We start from the raw sequence: 19,887 nt of genomic DNA, 5'->3' as shown, positions 1-19,887 counted from the left end.
TCGCACGTACGCAATAATTCGAATAATTTTTCTGGTCACGTCGATGCAATGTTTCATGGGTTTTACATTATCAATCCCTAAATTTATTCATGGAATTTCCAATGGCTTGAAATAATGAGTAAATTTAATCTGGACCATTGCGGTGGTCCTTTTTATCGCATTTTATCATATTAGCTGGTAGAGTTTACTTCCACTTTCAGGTAGACGTGAACGGTCTAACACAATCCTTTATACGTACGCTTCAAAACTGGCAAGTGATGAGATTCAAGTTAAAGTCTGCAAAAATTTTCTATCGTATGCGAGTTAGTATCGAATTACTGATACTAATTGCCTGTGGGATGAAGAGAGTGTTGAAATCTCCAAACAACACTGCTGTTCTTAATCTCATCAAGACGTGAATTCCAACGTTTTCATTCAATTTCGATTGCTAATTCGATGATATTGAACGCAGCGCAAAGTGATGTCTTATCTCTAAAATTTTTGAGCATAGAATTTCTATATTTATGTAAAGCGTATTTTGCGTCACGTTTCGTTCACGCGTATCCGTTTACTGCAAGATTATCTTGCGGTTTTGTGGTTGAAAACACAATGGTATCGAGCTTAAAGCCCTAGCTGAAATGAATCATGAGAGTATAAGGATATTTACTGGCACTTTCATTCGACGGTTGCACATTCAGAAAAAACCGCGGCACAGTGAACAACATAAGGGCTCGTTGATTAGGTGCGCCAGTGAATTACCGTTCACATTAGGGAGTGGCGTTCGATATGAAGTATTCAACAATTAATATTACGTATTTTAAAGTAGTGTATAGCTGCAGGCGTGCTTGATTTTCGTTCTCCTAACTGAGAGTTGTTCGTTTAAGAGGAGTTAGAATCCAACATATCCGCCGTAAATAAGAGTTGCTCGAATCGAGTAATATTGACACAGGACTAAAATCATTTGCAACCATGGCGGAACCACCCAGTATGCCAGAATACACGGAGCCTAATCCTCCCGACTCGATGAGTGAGACTCTTCCAGACATAGATGAAGTGATCAAGATAATGGAACAGGGGACTCGGGCCTGCATATTTGATTTAGAAAAACGACCGGAGGATAAACTGCTCATGATACGAAGGAACACCAGGCAAATCATTTGGAGAAGATATGCTAATCTTCGCTCGTACGATGGTTCCGGTAGGAAATGCGCTCTCTTGTTCGAAATAAAATGTATGCAGCCGCTACAGCGAGCTCGTTATTTAATTACCTTTCGACATTTGCAGTCGAGTTCAGAGATATCAAAGAGATCAGAAGCGGCAGGTGCTCCAAGGATTTTGAAAGATGGCCCTCTGAAACGAAAAAAATGAAACCAGTGCGAGCTTTTGTTATCTACTACGGATCTAAGTTCCTCCTTAAAACAATATCTGTATACGGTTAGTAGAAATGCTTTCATGGACCTTTGATTATTTATTTCCAAATAAACAATAAGTAGAATGTTTCATTTGAAAAAAATATTTTCAGTGTCTACTGAAAGAGACCGTTTAATTTGGGAGTTCGGTCTGCAGTGTATGGTGAGTGATACCAAGAAAGCTTCCTCCGCCGCGCTGTTTCACAGTTGGTTGGAAAAAGAATTTTATGAAATGCAAAGCCCACTAGGAACGTAAGTAAAATATTCTAAAGCCAATCAATATCTGATGCTATTTTCATTGGGTTAATAGTTTCCTATTGATTGACTTACATATATATTTAAACAGAATGGAGTTCAAAAATCTGAAGGTATTTTTATCACGACACAATTGTAATCTTTCCACCCCGAACCTTAAGGAAGTTTTTGATGAATTTGATCCAGAAGATAAAGACGAAATGAAGTTTGACACTGTTGTTAAAATGTATCACAAATTATTGTCCGATCACGAAGTGAGTATATGCATAGAATTATTTTAGACAACTCACAACGATAGTAAAGATTCTTATATTGCTGACGATTTGTTTTTTCAATTTAGAAATTCACGGGTTACGACCGATTGCTTGGTTATTCGGAAAACGGAGAAATCATTACTGTCCAAGAGTTCCACAAATTTTTGAACGAAGAACAGAAAGATCCAGTGACGGATGAAGCAGAGGTTGCCCGATTTATTACAGAATACATTCACGAATTACGAAAAGATGAAGAAACGCCTCACTTAACGATGACGGAGTTTTTCGAGTTTTTATTTTCCAAGGAAAATGAAATTTGGGATACGAAGAATGATACTGTTACACAGGATATGACTCAACCATTATGCCATTACTGGATCGCCTCGTCGCATAACACGTGAGTCGATCAGAAACCCGTTCGATTAGGAAACCTTTGAAATCAATTTTCTTGAATGCCGATATCAATGACTAACTCATCCGTATACTGATCTTTATAACATGAAGGTACTTAACTCGCGACCAATTGCTCGGCGAAAGCAGCTGCGAATCTTACGCTCGAGCTCTGAGATCAGGCTGCAGATGCATCGAGCTGGATTGTTGGAATGGATCGGATGGAATGCCTGTCATTTATCACGGACATACGGCAACGCCAAAAATCAAGTTTCTCGATGTGATAAACACCATCAAGGATCATGCCTTTGTTACTTCCGAGTAAGTATGTATAGGATTGATAAGTAATCCACAGTATATTATGGAAAATGAAGGGAAGTCAGTTTTCAAAAGTTTTGATTTTTACGGTCGAATTATAAAATTATAGAACAACACTGGTTTTTAATTTTTAACTAACTTTCGAACTTGCACATTCGCAGACCTCTATATTTCCTCTATATTATATAATATATACTTTACAGTTACCCAGTCATCCTCTCGATCGAGGAACATTGCGATCTGTATCACCAACGCAAAATGGCGTCTATCATGCGAAAAGTGTTCGGCAAAATGCTCCTAACGAAACGTATCACCAGAGTCGAGATGGAGCTTCCGTCTCCAGAAATGCTTCGCGGAAAAATAATAGTGAAACACGGAACACTTTCGGATCGCACGGAACAGAAACTAGCGGTAAAGCAACCAATTCCCGACGAAGTTGAGCAGGAAATCGACCTCAGGAATACCATAAAAAGTGGAATTTTATACCTCGAAAATTCATTTGAGAAAACTTGGATTCCGCAATTTTTCGTCCTGACTGAACAGAAGTTGTACTACACTGACATAGTTTTGAAAAATTCGGAAACAAATGTGGAAGAAGAAGAAGTCGGTTCGACACCCCGAGCATCTGGAGTAAGCATGTCATTTAACAACACATATATAATTAAATATTCACACACCCTTTTGTGGGATTCCAAAATCCATTTGCTATCCACATTTTTCGATCCAAAAGGACGTGCCAAACGAGGAATTACACTACGGGGAGGAATGGTTCCACGGGACGTTGAGCAAAGGAAGACAAGAGGCAGAAGAGCTGCTCAACCGCTTTTCGAACCTCGGAGATGGGACGTTTTTAGTGAGGCAGAGTGGAGTCTTCGTGGGTGATTACTGTCTCTCGTTTTGGCATGGGGGAAAACCAAACCACTGCCGCATCAAATCGAGACAAGAGGGGAACCGAACAAAGTTCTACTTTATGGATACCATATGTTTTGACGATCTTTATAGCCTCATAGTATACTACAGGACCCACCCGCTCAGAACCCAAGTAATTGTTTAATCTGTATACAATCTACAATTATAGACCTGAATTTCGGATGGTTTTGAATCGCAGGCAACTCTCTTTCGTGAGAGATTCACATAGTCAATTTAATAACAGTAATAATCACATCATCTTTCTTGTCTGGTGGTACGAAACGCGAGATTCACCAGCTATAGATGTTCCGCGGTCTGATCGTGAGTCGTAAACGTAATCACTGATTTGATTTCTGCTTTGTGTTATACAGCAACGATTAACGATTTTGCTAACTCAACCAGTCCCTCAGCCGAGTAAACATGAAGAGAAGAATTGGTGGCATCCTGAATGCACTCGTGAAGAAGCTGTAAAGCTTCTGATAGGAGTTTACCTTGACGGAGTATTTTTAGTTAGAAGAAGTGAGATAGAACCCCAAACATATGTTGTATCATTCAGGTAACTGTTAAACTGATTTATCATCCAGACTGAAGATAGATTAGCGTTAATTCTTCTTTCGCGAAGTAGGTGCTGCACCTTCATCGTCGTTCGAATCTAATTTTTATGCACGACTGCGGTCATTTTAGAATAGTAACGAATTTCCCATTCGTTTTATGTTGAACAGAGCAGACAGAAAGATCAAGCACTGTAGGATTAGCGTGGAGGGTCGCCTTTACACTATTGGGGTATTCCAGTTCGAAAGTTTGGTTGATTTGATTGGTTACTACGAACATCATCCACTTTACAACAAGACTAAACTCTCTCATTCTGTTACCCAGTGTCAAACAATGTTGAATCAAGCGGGCGTGGTAAGAATGATAAAATTCATTTCATGTTGAAACGATGATGATTTATGAATCCATTCCACGTCATAAAATAAATACAATATTGCCAGAGCTCCTGGATGGTCAGATCAAAGATCTATCAATTTTGAAAGTAACGAAAAACGGCAGCATATTATTGCTTCGATTATCAAGCACTGTAATTTTCCATAAACCTCACACACAGTTCAGCATAAAGTGACGTTGCGGTCTCAAGTTTATTTTTACCACTTTCTTGCTGATAAATATCAACAGGAATTCTGAAGTTAATAGCGGTTTGCATATCGCATACATTTCAGAATTAATATACTGCGCAGAAATCACTGCTTTCAGTTTTATCATTATTATTATTATTTTCCGTGTTACACTTTTCGGAGTAAATCAAATAACCTTGAATATTGTACGTCTGATAAGGCAACAAAGTTAACTACATTCGTGGGACCTTCATCAGTCATCATTCATTAAATGCACAAACTTTGATTTGTTCTATTTTTCTTCATCATTGTTGTAGAATGCAGAGTTTGCAGCCCTTTGCTCGGCTGGATACATGGATCACAGTTATTTCGCAGCAACGGTAAATCATTAATAGAAGAATTATCCATATGATTTTACGTCGTTGGCAGTTTTTGATTATATACGTTTATTTTGGAAAATTTTATTACATCGCGATCACGTCATATATTTCAGCATTAAATCAGGACAATATGAATTTCAGGTAACGGTCAAAGCGATTTATGATTATATAGCGAACCGAGACGACGAATTGACATTTTCGAAAGACGCGATAATTACAAACGTCAACCGCAAAGACGGAGACGGAGGCTGGTGGCGAGGAGATCATGGAGGAAAAAAGCAGCTACTATTCCCTTCTAACTTTGTTGAGGATTTTGAACCCGACGTTAATCACGATGAAGTATGCAACGGAGTCTAGAGAATTTATATATTTATACCATTCTTTCAAACCGTTTCAACATTTTTCAACGCCCGTTGTTACTTATAACCTTTGGATTATAATTTAATTGATATCATGTTTAAATTCTAGTCGCCTGAAATGATAATAGTAGCAAATCTTCAAAAAGGATCCCTTGATATTATGGGCGCAGAGGTGACTTTCATACCACGAGAACGGCCAGGAGTTAGTGGCATTATTAAAGTAAGAAAGCCGAAAGTACCCTATGCAGCTTTTGAATTAGCTGCGTTATCAGATGATTCTGCAAAGGAGTGGATGAAGTGCCTAAAAGAAGCAGTGAAACACGCCGGCGCTAAGGTATTATTACCTATTTACTCGCAGAAAAATATTCATCGGCAAACTCCGCCGAAACGCTGAATTAGACTGCAAAATTACACCCGATATATACCAAAAAAATGGCCCCTTCTTTCGCAGCAAAAGAAACGTAACGCAATGGAGCAAAAAAGAAGGATTGCAAAGGAAATGTCAGATCTCACAATATATTGTTGTACCGTTTCATTTGACAAGGAGTCAATAACCCAAAAAGGATTTATTTGCCACCAAATGAGTAGCTTCCAGGAAACAAGAGCTCAGAAGCTGATATGTACTCTGGAAAATAAATTTTTTCTCAAGTATCACCAGGTAAAACGCGAAAAAGCATATTTTCATGCATGATTTAACACGCAAGCTAAGGAGTCCACTCCATTCGCGTGAACCTGCAGCTGCGCAAAATATCATTTGACATGATTTTCAGTTTCAACTGAGCAGAGTGTACCCAGCAGGATTACGATTTGCTTCGTCAAATTATAATCCGGTTCCCCTGTGGAATTCAGGAAGTCAATTGGTTGCCCTGAACTATCAAACCGGGGATAAGTACATGCAACTAAACCAGGGAAAGTTTCGAGAAAACGGCAAGTGCGGATATCTTTTGAAGCCCGAATTCATGAAGAGGGATGACTTTGATCCGTATGACAAGGATACGCTGAACGACATAGACACTCTGAAACTTAAGCTGATAATCATAGGCGCGAGGCACTTAAGGCAATTGCCGAAAGGACTCGGTTGCCCTTCAGTCGAAATTGAAGTTATCGGTGCCGATTTTGATACCGGGCCTCACAACAAATACACAACACAGATTGTAGGTGAGCGAAATCGAAGAATATTTTACACCTGTATAATATGTAGGTATAATTCACGTCCTAGTTATTTTCACAATAATGTGCTCATTACCTTATACACAGACTTTTTGAGTCCTGGATTTTCTCAGATATAAGAATAACAGCGAATGAAATACTTGTACTTCAGAGAACAATGGCTTCAATCCAATATGGGATGAACAGTGCGAATTTGAGGTAGCTAATCCAGATTTTGCTATGTTGCGATTCCTTGTTCACGATGAAAGTGTGTTTGGAGAGGGTATTTTCAACGGCCAGGCTACATATCCGGTATAAAATTGTTTTATATCTTCAATAAACTTTGAAGAAGGAAGTTTTTTCTGAAATGTATTAATCGAAAAAAGAGATTCATTAGCTCAACTGAATATGTTACAGTAATTTGTACATCACTAGAGGTTTCATTATGGAAGATTAGTAATAGGAAATAATTACTTGCCATATTTTATTCAGGTTCGATGTTTGAGAACAGGTTTCAGAAGTGTGCCATTGCAGAATAAATTCAGCGAAGAGGTGAAATTTGCTTCCCTATTAGTTCATCTCACCATTGAAGTTGTAAAGGTAAGTCGAAACAGGCGGTGTAAAAAAAAACTCTGTGCAGTAAATTGATAAACAACTTCTGTGATGTGTGGAATAATTGTCCAATATTCTATGCCACATAACCAGATCATTTTAATTTACAATTTCAGAAACCTGAAATAATAAGAACCAACTCCGTTACGAGCGGGATATATGAGAGTGCTCTGGACTTGAATAACATAACTGAGAACGGAAGTATATCGGTAAGTAGAAAGATACAACTTAAAAACATCCACCACAATTAAATTATCAATCGACCTGTCTCTGACAACGAATGATTCGTAAGTAATAGTACCACGTAATCGGCATAAATACGTTATTTCAGGAATCTCTGCAGGAATCAAATCCCGATTCTTCACTTTTCTACTATTCCGTTGGAAGCAACTCCTCCCAGATCGACTTAGATATGACTGGTCACAGTCAGATTCTTATACCGTAGAAGATTTCCAGTAATAAGCATCGAAGCTCAAGATCGTGATGGCAACTTGATTGTGGAAAGGGACGTCTGAGTCATGACCATCTGAAGAAGAGTCTGTACTGCGTAATAAGTGTCATTAATTATGTATGCAAATATTTCACACAGCGGTGTCGACACCTTGGTTATTAGAGTAGTTCACCTTGGCACGTTGATGCTTACCAAGTAATCGATGTCAGAGGAATATTGTGCCAAGTGTGAAGTACAATATTTGACAACTCATTCGAGAGTTATTGTTATCAAGCAAACGGCAGGGATGAAAATTGGACTTTAAACTGAACAAAATTATCTCTACTTTTTGTGACCGTTATTTTTTTTTATTTTTCTTATTTTCTAATTTGTATTTCAGTCGTGTTATACATACAATTATTCATCTACTTTTCACCTCATGTTTTAGATCAATATAAGAATTTGTACACACTTGAGCTTACGAATAAACATGACAAACACATGATTTTTATCTCTTCACTATGATTACTGCTATATTTTTGATTATTCCTCTACTACACGAAGGAGGCATATTCGGCTAATTATGGAACTTCAAACTTAAGTTTTCGGAAACCTCGTACGTGTAGATACGTTTAAAAGCGTAATCCTAAGGGTTGTAATACATTGGCATACACAAATATGTATAAATAATACAGATGTTATCAGTAATTTGCCACGAAGAAAAGAGCAATACTTCAGACATATAATACGAATTAGTATGTGACATTTTATAAAATTCTGTGAAATAATCAGTCTCTTAAATTCATGAAACTTTACGAATCGACCTATATGATATTGCAAGCTAGTGAAGAGATACCATATACATATACATACGTATACATATTAGAGCTGTGCGAGTTCCCGAAATCTCGTGAAAAAAAGTTCAGGTTCCGAACGGGTTTTTTATTGGATCGGATTTTTCGGCGATCCGGTAATGGTCGGGAAATGTGAAATATTCTGGAAGCCTGGGTTTTTCGGGAAACCCGAAATCTTAAGGAAACCAGAAATTTTTTAGAAACCCGAAACGTGGGTAGCCTGACTCACCTAATATTTGTAATATTGGACTAAATGCTACTCAATACTCATAGCAAGGGCCTTAATAAATAAAACATATGTATAATTGATAAAACTGTGGACTTATACCAAGAAATCTCCTTCGCATTCAAACAATGGTCAAGAATTCTCATACTTAAAATTGATAGAACTGTGATGCTGCGAACAAAGCCAAATTATAGCTTTGATTGAGGGACAGATGAAGCATGTGCGGCTGGCAACATTCTGATATCAAGGTATGATCCAGGAGGACTGAGTAACTTCAAATTGTCTAATTCTGAAATTAATGCGCCTAGGCGTATTTTGTCTGGGGAGTATACTGTGTTTGGTGGTCTTCCAGATGAGTTAATAATGCCCATCGAAACAAGGCTGACAAGTGTAGAAGTATAAAGATCGAGAGATAAAGAATAAGGGAATCTGAATATTCCTTGACCCTCGAATAATAACAACTCTGTCTGTTTTTGTGTGTTTTTCAATATGTAGCATTCTTTGGCTTCACCCATTTCATCGTTCCACTGAAACAGAGCGATAAAAAGATTTATTTTAAAAAACGAAGAACGATTTATTTTATGCATACAAGTTGTTGAACTTGGTTTTCTCAGACACTTTAAAACAAGATTTCACAGATATTCAGAGTGGTGAATGATAGCAAACGATCTAGATAGAGAAGGACAAACCAGAATTAAATCATGAATCTGCTTGAGAAAAACTAATTTATTTCGAATATGTATTGAATATCAAATAAATCAAGCTTTTCAGATATCCCAAGAGATGTAAGCAATGAATTTACTTGATCTAATCAGTGCCATAGATAGATTCAATTTAATTTTACAATTACACAGATATTACCTGATAGAGTATAGTGCACGTGACATGAGAAGCAGCCAGGAAAGGCAACAAGAGATTTTGTAGGAGAGAGAAAAGTTTACTGTTATTCCCCGTCACCAAAGAATTGTTCTCAAGGCGTACGCAATCCTCAGCTATTAGGAAGGATAATCCTTCCTCCCATTCTGCCGTAGCTACAGGTTTTTCAGAAACAAGCGCAAATTCGGTACAAAGCAATTCTCTGAGAATTGTAAACCTTGCGAATGTTGACTCTGTAAAAACCAATTTCATTATCTATCGGTTAGATTTTGAACACTTTTTGCTATGAATAGTGAAATTAGTATCACAATCAATTTCTCAACTAATCGCCTAATTATGCAAGATTACAGCCTGTCATTACTGCTGTTTGCATTACTGACTCATAGTATTATTTTAATTACATGTCGATAATGCAACTAGATGTTAGAGATAATTCACTATCTATTATTAATGCACTATATCATCATCTGATGTAACTAGTGGAGAAATTTACATTCACCGTTCATCGTTATTTTCATATATTGAAATAGATTGTTTATAAATGTATATTTACCTTCACTAGTACCAAATTTGACAATAGATACTGCTACTAAAGCTGGCTTAGCCAAGAATGCCATTGCGGGATTCATGTAGGTTGCCATATTAATTGCTGGCACAGCTAAACGCATAGTTCTTTCAGTCAACACATGACCTTTCACTTTTCTTGGATCGCAGGCTTGGGATTCTCTGTGTCTTTCCATCAGCATTAATTCACCACATGGATCAAACTTAAGCAGCTCGCGATGTGTAAACAGGGAATCTAATACTTCAATTTTCACATCTTCGTCATTCACATCGCTTCCAGGTCTGTACAAGATCAATGTTTTTTACTTAGCCTGTTTCCTACGCGAAAAAGGAATCAGGTTTGTCACATTTATATTTTCATAATTTTTTCCCCAACCATTACAAAAATCCTAACTAAAGGATAATTATGTTTGAGCACAAATAAATACTAGTAGGAAAAATTCTTGGCTGGTCAATACTAAAAGATGTTCACTTCAAGAAGAAATTCAAAACTATCGTGAGTACTAGAAACTCAGAAATAAATCTAGATAATGAAAAACTGCATTTTTTAACAATGGTGAAGGTTTGTAAAAGTTGTCGAAAGCCGTTGCATAGTGTTCACTTACTTGTTCCCTCCAGGATGAACTAGAGCCTTTATTGCACGAGTGAAGATCTCTTTGAGCCAACAATAATCAGCTAATAAAGTTTCAAGAATATAAGACTTTCTAGGATGGGAATGTACCCTTTCATTAAAAAGCAAAGCTATAAGATTGAACGGTGAAAGTGGGGTGTGACATTTTTGACTGTCAATAATTGAATATGCCAATCCAGTGACAACTTTGGTTGACAGTTTAGAATACGGAGATAAAGCACTTTTCCTGAGGGAATCAACGTCAAGAAATTGACGTGCTGAAATAGGCGGTGCTACATTAATATATGCATTTCCATAGGCACATGCTTCTTGCAAAACTGACAACGATTTAAAAAGTCCTGTTGTGGATTCTGGCGGTTTGGGAACTCCCAATAATTCGTACGCAAATAATAGCTCCTCCAATGGACGATCGTACGTAATACTCACTGGAACAAATTTAATATCGGGCACTTCCGCTTTCCATAAAGCATCTAAAATCATCCCAAGTAAACCTGTCAAAAGTAATAAGTATTGCAAATATATAAAATCAACGAATGTAAAAAAAAAAAGTCGAATGGACATCTTTTTTATTGCTCACCATATTTTGGTGCCAAACTTTTCTGGCTCCTGCTACGCGTACCCTCAATAAAAAATTCTATAGCCCTTTCGCTATGTATCACGATGGACGATATGTATGCTTTGAATACTTCCTTGTACAATTGGTCAGTGGAAAAACTGCGGCGCATATAAAACGCTCCTGTTTTACGCAACAGTTCACCAACGACTTGCATTCGATAAAAGTCCATCCCACTAGCTATGTTTGGTATAGCCATATCGTTAGAGAAAAGTACGTACGACCATAATATAAAGTCTAAATAACTTCGGTGAGTTGGTACGTAAACGTACTGCACCGTGTCGTCACGCATTTTTTCTCTAAGATCCAACAGAAAAGTCTGATTTACTCGAACACTCTTGAGTATCCTCTTCAAGCCTTTTGTCACTAGTATACCTAGACAAAAGAACAAATATTAGCATTCCATGAATTATTCATCATGATATATTCCTAAAAGTAATCCTTACTATTTGGATAAACATTTGCCAATATGCATTTAATTACTACTCTCGAGGGTTTGTACATTTGAACAGGCCTTATGTCCATAAATTCCTTTTATTTTTCATCTCATTTTTCAGCTCTTGGACAATTTGTATCGAAACATTTTTTAAGCATGAACAAGCCAGAGATGTTTTGCACCTGATTTCTTTTCATCTCGATGACGAATTGCATATAATTGTGTGAAAGATTTTCATGATGTAAATAATCCATGTATAAAATTGAAATTATCAACAACTTTGAAATATAGAATAGACAGTCAATCAACACTGTTATACAAATATTGTATAGCTTGTAGTTTCAAAGTTATGGACTAAAAAGAAAATCAGTAAAATCATATAGTTAAAATGAAAATTAACTGAGGTAGACGATTCAATTTTGGAGTAGAAACAGCAGACTTATGAAATGAGATTTCTGTTTGCTAGAGTCTCAAAATATATGTATGCGATTTCAATTATTGTAACATAGTGATGAAAAACGAAAAAGACGTTTGTTGAAAATTGGATAAAATCTATTTAATACAGGTGAATAGTACACAAGATGTAGAATTACCTAGACACCTGATCGTTGACAAGTTTGGCGCACCTGCCATTTCCTCCAACATTTCACGAGCCTCATTTATCACAACGGAGACAGGAACTTTCCTGCTACTGGCTAGAGCTTGAATCATTAAAACTATCCTGGGACTGCCCAGGATTGCTTCGATAGTTTGCTCCCTGGAATATCGCAGAGCACTAGGCAATTTATGGGGAAAAACAGGATGAAGTGGTCGAAACATCCACATAACATCGCTTGATACTCGCCGTTCTTCGAGCAAGTCAGAAAACATTGTATGAGATCGCTGCGAGCCCACTGTTTCCACCGTTTTCTGCATTTTACTTTGATCGATGATTATCACACTTCTAACGATTCGACTAACCGACAGTTCAAAGGTATAGTCATCGGATACTAAGGTGGGAAATAATTTATGAAAGGGGTTCAAGGCGGGTTTAATCTCATTAGCGTTGCTAATTCACTCCCTGATAAATGACAGAGTGTCTCGACACCAGCAACTTCGTATATTTAAATACAGCAAACAATTTTGCATTACACCTGTACAGTGATAACTCATTAAACACCATCCGACTGCACTACTTCTCGGCTACTATTAAGTTATATCTTTATCTGTTATTTAGCCCACGGAAATTAGATAAACAACACTATGCTGACGACTTACCGCGCTACTTCACAAGCAGACGAAACGCGCGAAAATGATCGATCACCTATACATACACATACAGTTCGATGCACATGGGTTGAATTATATAACCTCACCGACACGTGTGTGATGCTCAACACTAGAACGAAATACCGTTGCCATCAGTTGACTCGACGACTCTGATTGGCCGCAGTTCGGATTTTTGCTTCTTATCTCTTCGCTCCGAAGTCCGATCCTTCCCTGACACTTCCACGCCGTGTTGTGTGTCTTTTCAAAGTACATATTCAATCCTGTGTCGTGCGGGATTGCATGGCAAGGCTGCTTCAATGCGTCGTCTCATTTGCGACAGCTTTCTCCGCGCTACCAAGGCCTCGTTATGACTATGGGAGAATAACAACTCTTCAATTAGTATTATTTCATCGCTATCTTTCGACGTAAAAACGTATTTATTCTGAGCCTTGAGAATTCTACGACCACCGTCGGCTGTGAAGTCTGGCGATTGTCAACAAACAGGCGGCGGCGCTTCTTTCAGAGTTTGTACCGTGTCTCTTCGGTGGCTTGCAGTAAACGACACATCGAGGATTCTTCAAACGGTTATATAAAAGAGGGAGCTAATTGGCTGTCTGTGTGACGCACCACGATTGCAAATTAGGTGCTTGTCTGACCATTATTATGTAGCGATATACGATCCAAAGTTTAAATTGATAGAATTTCTGCAGCTGTAGCGGTTTCTGCTTGAGATAACCTCAAATGTTGTTATTGTCTTGAATAGTCTTGGGAATGTTGATCTCTTCTCGGACTGCGTTGTGTTCCATTTTAGTTCAATGAATTCGTGTTATCAACGCAAAACTACGCAACTGTGACTGGAAAATGTATTTATAATAAATTTATGAAAATTTATAAAGTTTGAAATAGATTACCCCAACCCAATAAAAAATGCAGAAACAGGTCAGAAATTGTCAGTTTCGAAAATGACTCATTTTTATCGAACGAAAGCGAGGCAATAAGGCTTTATGATCGATATACATTGAAGACATGCTGCAATTTGACTTACAGGAATCATCGCTTGCAGGATGGCTACATGCACCAACACGGTAGCAACGGGCTTAAATGAGAATCAATCGAGCAAAGAGAGCACGGAAAACAGTAACAATGATAACGTTGCGCTTCCAGCAAATGACACAGCAGCTGAAAATTTGTCTGAACCATCTCGATGCTTTGTATGCGACGTAAGAGTTCAGGGTCGTTATTACGCTTTGGCCACTTGTCGAACTCAGAGCAGCAGAGCTCGCGTTATAGAGAAACTGGGCGAGCTTGTGGGCGAGAGGTATATTGCTTTTCGGTTTCTATGTTTGAATTTTACGTGAGATGTAAAATTTGTAAAGCTTTCTAATCACTCATATTCAGTAGGCAATCAATAATTTTTTGCCAAATTATCTTTCATAGATACATGGTTGTCATCTCAGAAGATGACTTGATATGCAGAGGCTGCGCCAATCTGATGAATACACTCGACAGACTTGAGAATGAAATGCGAGGTGTAAAAGATGTGATTTTGCGTTTCTTAGAACGCAAATATTCACTGGAGGAAGGAGAACTTCTCGGTAGCAGTGAAACGGTCAAACCTTGCCAGCCACCACAGATCACTAAGAGCCAAACCCAAAATGGAGGCGGTTATCACGGAAGGAAAAGAGCAGCTGTTAGTTCTATGGATGTATCCTCCAACGGAGGGAAGCAAAAAAAATCCAATAATGTTTGGATGCAATGTGACAAATGTCGATACACAACTCGTTACAACGCATTTATGGTCCATCACATTCGACAGCATATTAAACAGCGTATTACATGCGACAAATGTGGTGTACAAATAAAGAATCAGCAAAGTTTTCATCTGTGCAAAGAACAAGAATTCAAAAATGAAAGTGTTGATGTGCCTGAGATCCAAAATAATGTAAAGGGTATGCACCAAACTTTATCTAGTATCTATTCTTGAGAAAAGTGATCCAAACATCTTGACTTTGTCTATTGCGTATGGTTATTGCAATTAATATTATGATGGCATTTAACTATCCTTTCACAAGACTATTTGATGTCACACAAAATAATTGACTTTGCCAAGTCTGAATTGGCTTAAATTCTTCTATGTCGCGAAATTTATGTAAATTTGATTCTTGGGTGAAATAACTAGTGTAATAGAAATTGTAACGAACATTCCTACACAACATGTACGTTGAGTTTTGTAATGAAAAATTGCAACAATTACCAGATCGAGCCGTGGCATAATTATATTGTTAAATGTAGAGTGGCTCCGTATGCACAACTTTTCACAATTGTTTTTCACAGAGTCTGTGGTGGAGACCTTTGCAACGAGTACAATTGCGCTCCCAAATTGTGAAAAAGAAGAACATATATCAATTGTCATCCCGCAATCGGACCATCAATTAGAAACTGAGTCAAAAGAGGAAACTGTGCAGCTTATTCGATTGTCAAGTCCTGATCATCTTGACCTGCAAAATATGGTTACTTCAGGTATATCTTTTGACAATTTCTGTGTCGTTTGAATTCTGATTCACATGTACTTGGGTTATTGAAAGTGAGTTGTTACGATAAAATTTTGTTCACAGGAGATGTAAATGCGACTGGACACGAGGTGTACGTACGAGTACTACAACATGTTGAAGACGAACATGGGAACCCTCAGGTGGCTGTCGAACCCAATAGTAACACGGGCATGGTTGTAAATGTAAAAGAGGGATCCGGAAAACAGATGCTAACTTTAGCAGAGGATGGTAGTTTAGAAATGGTTGAAGTTACTTCTTGGGATGATGTTCATTCTTCCCAATCCGATCCAGACGTACCATTTTGAAGGTGCTAATTCCAGTGATGTTCAAGTTATTTCATTATACTAATTACATTTATATGCAAAGATTACTATTAACCTAATTCTTAAACCTTTAAAAATTACACTCGTCATCAGGGACCTGATAAATTAAATGTGTTAAGTAAGAAAGTTTAGAGCTACTCGTGATCACGAGAAGTTTTAGGTGACCTTGACACCTGGATATGTTCAAAGTTTGACTTTTATTCGTAACCGAAAATTGCTTCACTCCGGATTCGGTGTAATCGTTTAGTAAGACAACGTTAAAAGGCAATCTCGATTGTTATTCGTATCTGCTCTTGTTTTAGGAAAAAAAATTATTTAAACAAATATAATTTTTCCCATGCCAATATCGTCTACGAGTATAACTCATATCCTACTTCGATAAAAAATACTCTGGTTGTTCCTCAGATTACAATGATTCAAGCCTATATTTGTGCTGACTTGATAATTATATTTATCAACTACCACATTGTGAAACTTTACAGAAAGTATAGAATATCTTAATCTAAATTTTCGAATTTCGGATTTGAAATACTGGCTTTTCAAATTTTCATAAAAATTTCACGTTTTTTTTACTACCGAAGTACTTCACAGACTAGTCGGGCTTGTTTGAAATTGCTCACGCATACTACATATTTCTATTAGGCATTCAGTTTCTGCGTGTGTATTATACAAAAAAAAAAATATAATTGTTTCAAATGAAAACCACACAACATTTTGTTCATCGTTCAACTGAAGAATTGACTGAAGATATTGAAGCGTTGACTGAAACGTTGACTGTCAACGACTGAAAGAAGCTACCGACCTGTTTGAAAACCGCGCGCTTCGTCTCTGGTGGCCATATTCCCAAGTTTAGATTCTGTTTCCGCCGTTTTCCCCGTCGTGTTGGTAGCCCTACAAATTTTAAACGGCAACGGTTTATGATGTGCCTGAAGACGCTACGCGAGTGTTTTGGCCGAACTTGTGAGTAAATAATAGTGGTTTAATGGAAGAGTTGTTGGAATATGACATTGAAAGTATTCTACTGAGCAGAACAAAAAATGTTTTTCCACATCAACAACGCGTAATCGCCGCTTGCGAAACATTCTTGAACTCAGTCTCGAGTTCCATCAAAAAACAATGTGCTCAAAAACATGGTAAGCTCTAAATTCATTCCGAATCCAGTATACATATAAGGCTGTGCTTGGTGTTAACGATTTTCGATCTTCAATGCACAGATTACCAAAAAAAGGTCGCCAAAAATGAAGCTATCATCGCAGACGTCACGAATCAAATTAAAGAAATTCAAAATGAATACGCAAATATCGCACTGCAACAGAAGGTTATGGAAAAACAGATAAGCAACGTTCTCCAAAAGCAAGAGAAAGTCAAACAAAAAATAGTGGAAGGAAGATCTCAAGAAGAGGAATATGCTCTCGAAATTGTGGATCTGGAAAAAGGTGGACCATTTCCCATTACTTGATTTCTGTTTTTCAATCTTCCAGAAAATACTGTGGTCTGTATTTACCAACTGCATGTAATGTCATTCACTTTAAGTTTTGTCAAAGCTGATGCATCGTTGACTTGGAAAAGCCACAGTGCGGTTCTGTGTGGAATGTCAAACACAATAATCCAAAATATTATTGTTTCACTTATTATTATTTCTGTAGTGTAATTACCACTTATTGTGGAATTATATTTTCTGGAATTATTCTTGCATGAAATGCAGAAAGTTTTCAGCATTTTCACATCCGTGATGTGCATAGGTTCTGGTGAGCTTGAATAAGTGACATTTACTCGGTCGGTAAAGACTAACTATAGCGTCCCCCATAATAAATAATACCAGGCAAAGCACATCAGCAGTTTTGGTCCTTCCTAGTTTTGTTATTGAATTTTACTTTGATTTTAATGCCTTGCATAAAACTAATTTTTTTTTTCTATTGACAATGAAAATTAGATATCACAACCACAATGTTTGTAATTGAATCAAGAATTGTCAAATGACAGATGCTATGCTATGTTGTCAGTATCATTCTTACGGCACTACATGAACCGTCACTTCATTATTCATAGAAATTGTAACAGCGTGGTATAATTAAGAAAAATTGATTGTAGGGAGCCTTTGAGAACTATGATTTTGCATCATTAAATTAGCACTCCTTAAAAGCAAATGGTAGAATCATCTGTTATTATAAGTCAAAACAAAACAGAGTCCATTGAACGATTATGTTACAAACCCTGTTATCATTACTGGCATTCTGTGTAACAGATGTCGCGTTCTTTTTCATCGAGATCCAGCGTCATTTTTCACGATTTATCGTAAAGTGACAGGATAAAACTCACACATGGTGGGGTGGTAATAATATTTCAATTAATATTCAAAATTTCAGATGCAGAGGAAAACAGAATGAAGAAAAAAATGAATTGGGACGCAGTGAGAAGAGCGTGCTCGGCCTATAAATTAGGTCTTCAGTTTCGTATTGAAATAATTGATTCCTCGGAAGTCTGTGACAGGGTGAGAATAAGTTTCTTCAAACTCCTCAAAGATGACAGCCCCCAATATTACGCAGACTTGATTAGAACAGCTGATTTATGGCGAGGTCAGTATTTTGATTAACTCTTTTTTTTTCTGCAAATTGTCAATACAATAAAATCCACAGAAAGTTAGTAATATTTGATTTTCATTTCAGTGGAACTTATTCATCCATCTTTAAACCTGAAACATCAAGAGCGCTTAAAATGTGTTGTAAACTTCGAAAAGCAGCAAGAAATTTCAGATATTACCGCATTTTTATGCCTTTTGCGAGAAATCTTCAAAGAACTACGCAAGAATTGAATGTACTTGCTTGAATGAAAACGTAAGCTAAAATGAGACAGCTGTTTATCTAATATTGTAATTGGTGGCAGGCCATTCCAATAATTTTATTGAAAATCAAGTTCGCATGTTGTCGCGCCCCGAGGTTTGTGTATGAAAAAAAGTGATAGTGGTAAACAGTTAAAAGAGTAAAGCCTTTATTATTAAAAATTGAAATATCTAATAATTGTTTCATCACATATACAGAATAACATTTAAATTTATGTTAACGTTAAAACGGTCCAAGCAAAATACAATGTCTTTACCTCAACCCTTAGTGTGTATGCATCATGTACTTTGAAGCTTCCAACTAAATGTAGTTGTTGCTTTAAAACGTGCGGTGTTTGGTTTACCTCAACAATTTCCATCAAATTTTTAGCAGGTCTTACACCCTACTAAGTTTTGAATTCTCAGTCAATTGTTTTTTCCTTGCATTTTCCTTTATAGATTGAGAACTACACGACTCACGTTACTGAAGTACGTTAATGGTCACTCTCACGTCTGTAATTAGTATTATATTATTCTTTGTCTCATTTCATGTAATTGATGTGATGTAAGTTTTTTAATAAGTGATCGTTACCCTCTGATTATAATTGATGACGACTGTAAATCACAGCATGGATAAATAACAATTACGTAGATACTAAATTACATACAAGTCTCTGCTTTACTTTATATATATGGCACCTATGTAGTATGTATAGTATCCTATTCAATTTCTTAAAATACTTAAAGTAAAGTTAGTTTGACTTTGAGTCCTAGCTAATTAAGCTAGCAGTCGGCACTAACGGCTGAATTCTACATTGCATATTGAACAAAGTTTTGGAATTATTCAATCTAGTAACGTACATTACACCACATAATGAAATTTAGATTAGTCTCCTTATACGACTATATTCAAACGACATTTCGAACTGAAATGCAGAACTTGAATACTACGTTGCGAGCCAATTATGTATTCATAACGCATTTTGCCGTCGTTGGCTCGAGTTACGAGGTCAATTGATCGCCCACTATCAATCAATGTATCGAATACAATCATGTATCAAATAATCTTATTTATTTCATTGACCTCAAGGGCGTATCTATTTGACTATCGGTAATTCAATTAACAATAGAATTTCTATTGGTGGGAATTAATAGATTGCCACGCTGTAGAATACCAGCCGTTTGCTCTT

The 19,887-nt window shown here is 37.1% G+C and overlaps 4 protein-coding genes across 7 annotated transcripts; 3 read left to right on the top strand and 1 right to left on the bottom strand.

The window, feature by feature from the left end:
• Positions 1–939: 939 nt before the first annotated feature.
• LOC124406033 (1-phosphatidylinositol 4,5-bisphosphate phosphodiesterase gamma-1-like) lies at positions 940–7,839 on the top strand. The gene is made up of 19 exons (XM_046881346.1): positions 940–1,177; positions 1,264–1,413; positions 1,502–1,640; positions 1,735–1,897; positions 1,984–2,294; positions 2,402–2,608; positions 2,809–3,235; positions 3,336–3,647; positions 3,886–4,070; positions 4,237–4,420; positions 4,944–5,006; positions 5,148–5,345; positions 5,475–5,699; positions 5,817–6,023; positions 6,136–6,523; positions 6,687–6,826; positions 7,007–7,114; positions 7,243–7,335; positions 7,470–7,839. Exons 1-19 carry the CDS (start codon positions 949–951, stop codon positions 7,569–7,571), a joined length of 3,831 nt encoding a protein of 1,276 aa, XP_046737302.1. The 5' UTR covers positions 940–948; the 3' UTR covers positions 7,572–7,839.
• Positions 7,840–8,294: 455 nt separating this feature from the next.
• LOC124406034 (dihydroxyacetone phosphate acyltransferase-like) lies at positions 8,295–13,283 on the bottom strand. The gene is made up of 6 exons (XM_046881347.1): positions 12,350–13,283; positions 11,285–11,695; positions 10,682–11,198; positions 10,066–10,358; positions 9,498–9,745; positions 8,295–9,163 (listed from the first exon to the last, which is right to left on the bottom strand). The coding sequence occupies exons 1-6, from the start codon at positions 12,669–12,671 to the stop codon at positions 8,825–8,827; spliced, it is 2,130 nt and encodes a 709-aa protein (XP_046737303.1). The 5' UTR covers positions 12,672–13,283; the 3' UTR covers positions 8,295–8,824.
• A 214-nt stretch (positions 13,284–13,497) lies between these two features.
• Positions 13,498–16,240, top strand: LOC124406035. 4 transcript variants are annotated; one of them, XM_046881352.1, is made up of 6 exons: positions 13,509–13,647; positions 14,068–14,322; positions 14,442–14,953; positions 15,339–15,524; positions 15,620–15,862; positions 16,106–16,227. In XM_046881352.1, exons 2-5 carry the CDS (start codon positions 14,069–14,071, stop codon positions 15,859–15,861), a joined length of 1,194 nt encoding a protein of 397 aa, XP_046737308.1. In that variant the 5' UTR covers positions 13,509–13,647; position 14,068; the 3' UTR covers position 15,862; positions 16,106–16,227. The 4 variants fall into 4 exon arrangements, with proteins under 4 accessions (XP_046737306.1, XP_046737308.1, XP_046737305.1 ...); XM_046881350.1 differs by having other exon boundaries at positions 13,498–13,647; positions 14,052–14,322; positions 15,620–16,240; XM_046881349.1 differs by having other exon boundaries at positions 15,620–16,240.
• A 464-nt stretch (positions 16,241–16,704) lies between these two features.
• Positions 16,705–19,360, top strand: LOC124406032. Its single transcript, XM_046881345.1, has 4 exons — positions 16,705–17,012; positions 17,094–17,315; positions 18,246–18,455; positions 18,546–19,360. Exons 1-4 carry the CDS (start codon positions 16,862–16,864, stop codon positions 18,689–18,691), a joined length of 729 nt encoding a protein of 242 aa, XP_046737301.1. The 5' UTR covers positions 16,705–16,861; the 3' UTR covers positions 18,692–19,360.
• The last annotated feature ends 527 nt before the right edge of the window (positions 19,361–19,887 follow it).

Source organism: Diprion similis, chromosome 4 (assembly GCF_021155765.1).
Source record: "Diprion similis isolate iyDipSimi1 chromosome 4, iyDipSimi1.1, whole genome shotgun sequence".
Lineage (NCBI taxonomy): Eukaryota > Metazoa > Arthropoda > Insecta > Hymenoptera > Diprionidae > Diprion > Diprion similis.
This window is presented reverse-complemented; position numbering and strand designations above follow the sequence as displayed.

Coding starts and splice junctions, on each gene's coding strand:
- LOC124406033 (XM_046881346.1), top strand. CDS start 949: ATGGCGGAACCACCCAGTATGCCAGAATACACGGAGCCTAATCCTCCC. Junction 3,648..3,885: donor CCCACCCGCTCAGAACCCAA/GTAATTGTTTAA, acceptor TGTGTTATACAG/CAACGATTAACGATTTTGCT. Junction 5,007..5,147: donor ACAGTTATTTCGCAGCAACG/GTAAATCATTAA, acceptor TATGAATTTCAG/GTAACGGTCAAAGCGATTTA.
- LOC124406034 (XM_046881347.1), bottom strand. CDS start 12,671: ATGCAGAAAACGGTGGAAACAGTGGGCTCGCAGCGATCTCATACAATG. Junction 11,696..12,349: donor GTCAACGATCAGGTGTCTAG/GTAATTCTACAT, acceptor TCTTTTGTCTAG/GTATACTAGTGACAAAAGGC. Junction 11,199..11,284: donor AAGTTTGGCACCAAAATATG/GTGAGCAATAAA, acceptor TACTTTTGACAG/GTTTACTTGGGATGATTTTA.
- LOC124406035 (XM_046881350.1), top strand. CDS start 14,069: ATGGCTACATGCACCAACACGGTAGCAACGGGCTTAAATGAGAATCAA. Junction 14,323..14,441: donor GGCGAGCTTGTGGGCGAGAG/GTATATTGCTTT, acceptor TATCTTTCATAG/ATACATGGTTGTCATCTCAG. Junction 14,954..15,338: donor GATCCAAAATAATGTAAAGG/GTATGCACCAAA, acceptor TGTTTTTCACAG/AGTCTGTGGTGGAGACCTTT.
- LOC124406032 (XM_046881345.1), top strand. CDS start 16,862: ATGGAAGAGTTGTTGGAATATGACATTGAAAGTATTCTACTGAGCAGA. Junction 17,013..17,093: donor ACAATGTGCTCAAAAACATG/GTAAGCTCTAAA, acceptor TTCAATGCACAG/ATTACCAAAAAAAGGTCGCC. Junction 17,316..18,245: donor AATTGTGGATCTGGAAAAAG/GTGGACCATTTC, acceptor TCAAAATTTCAG/ATGCAGAGGAAAACAGAATG.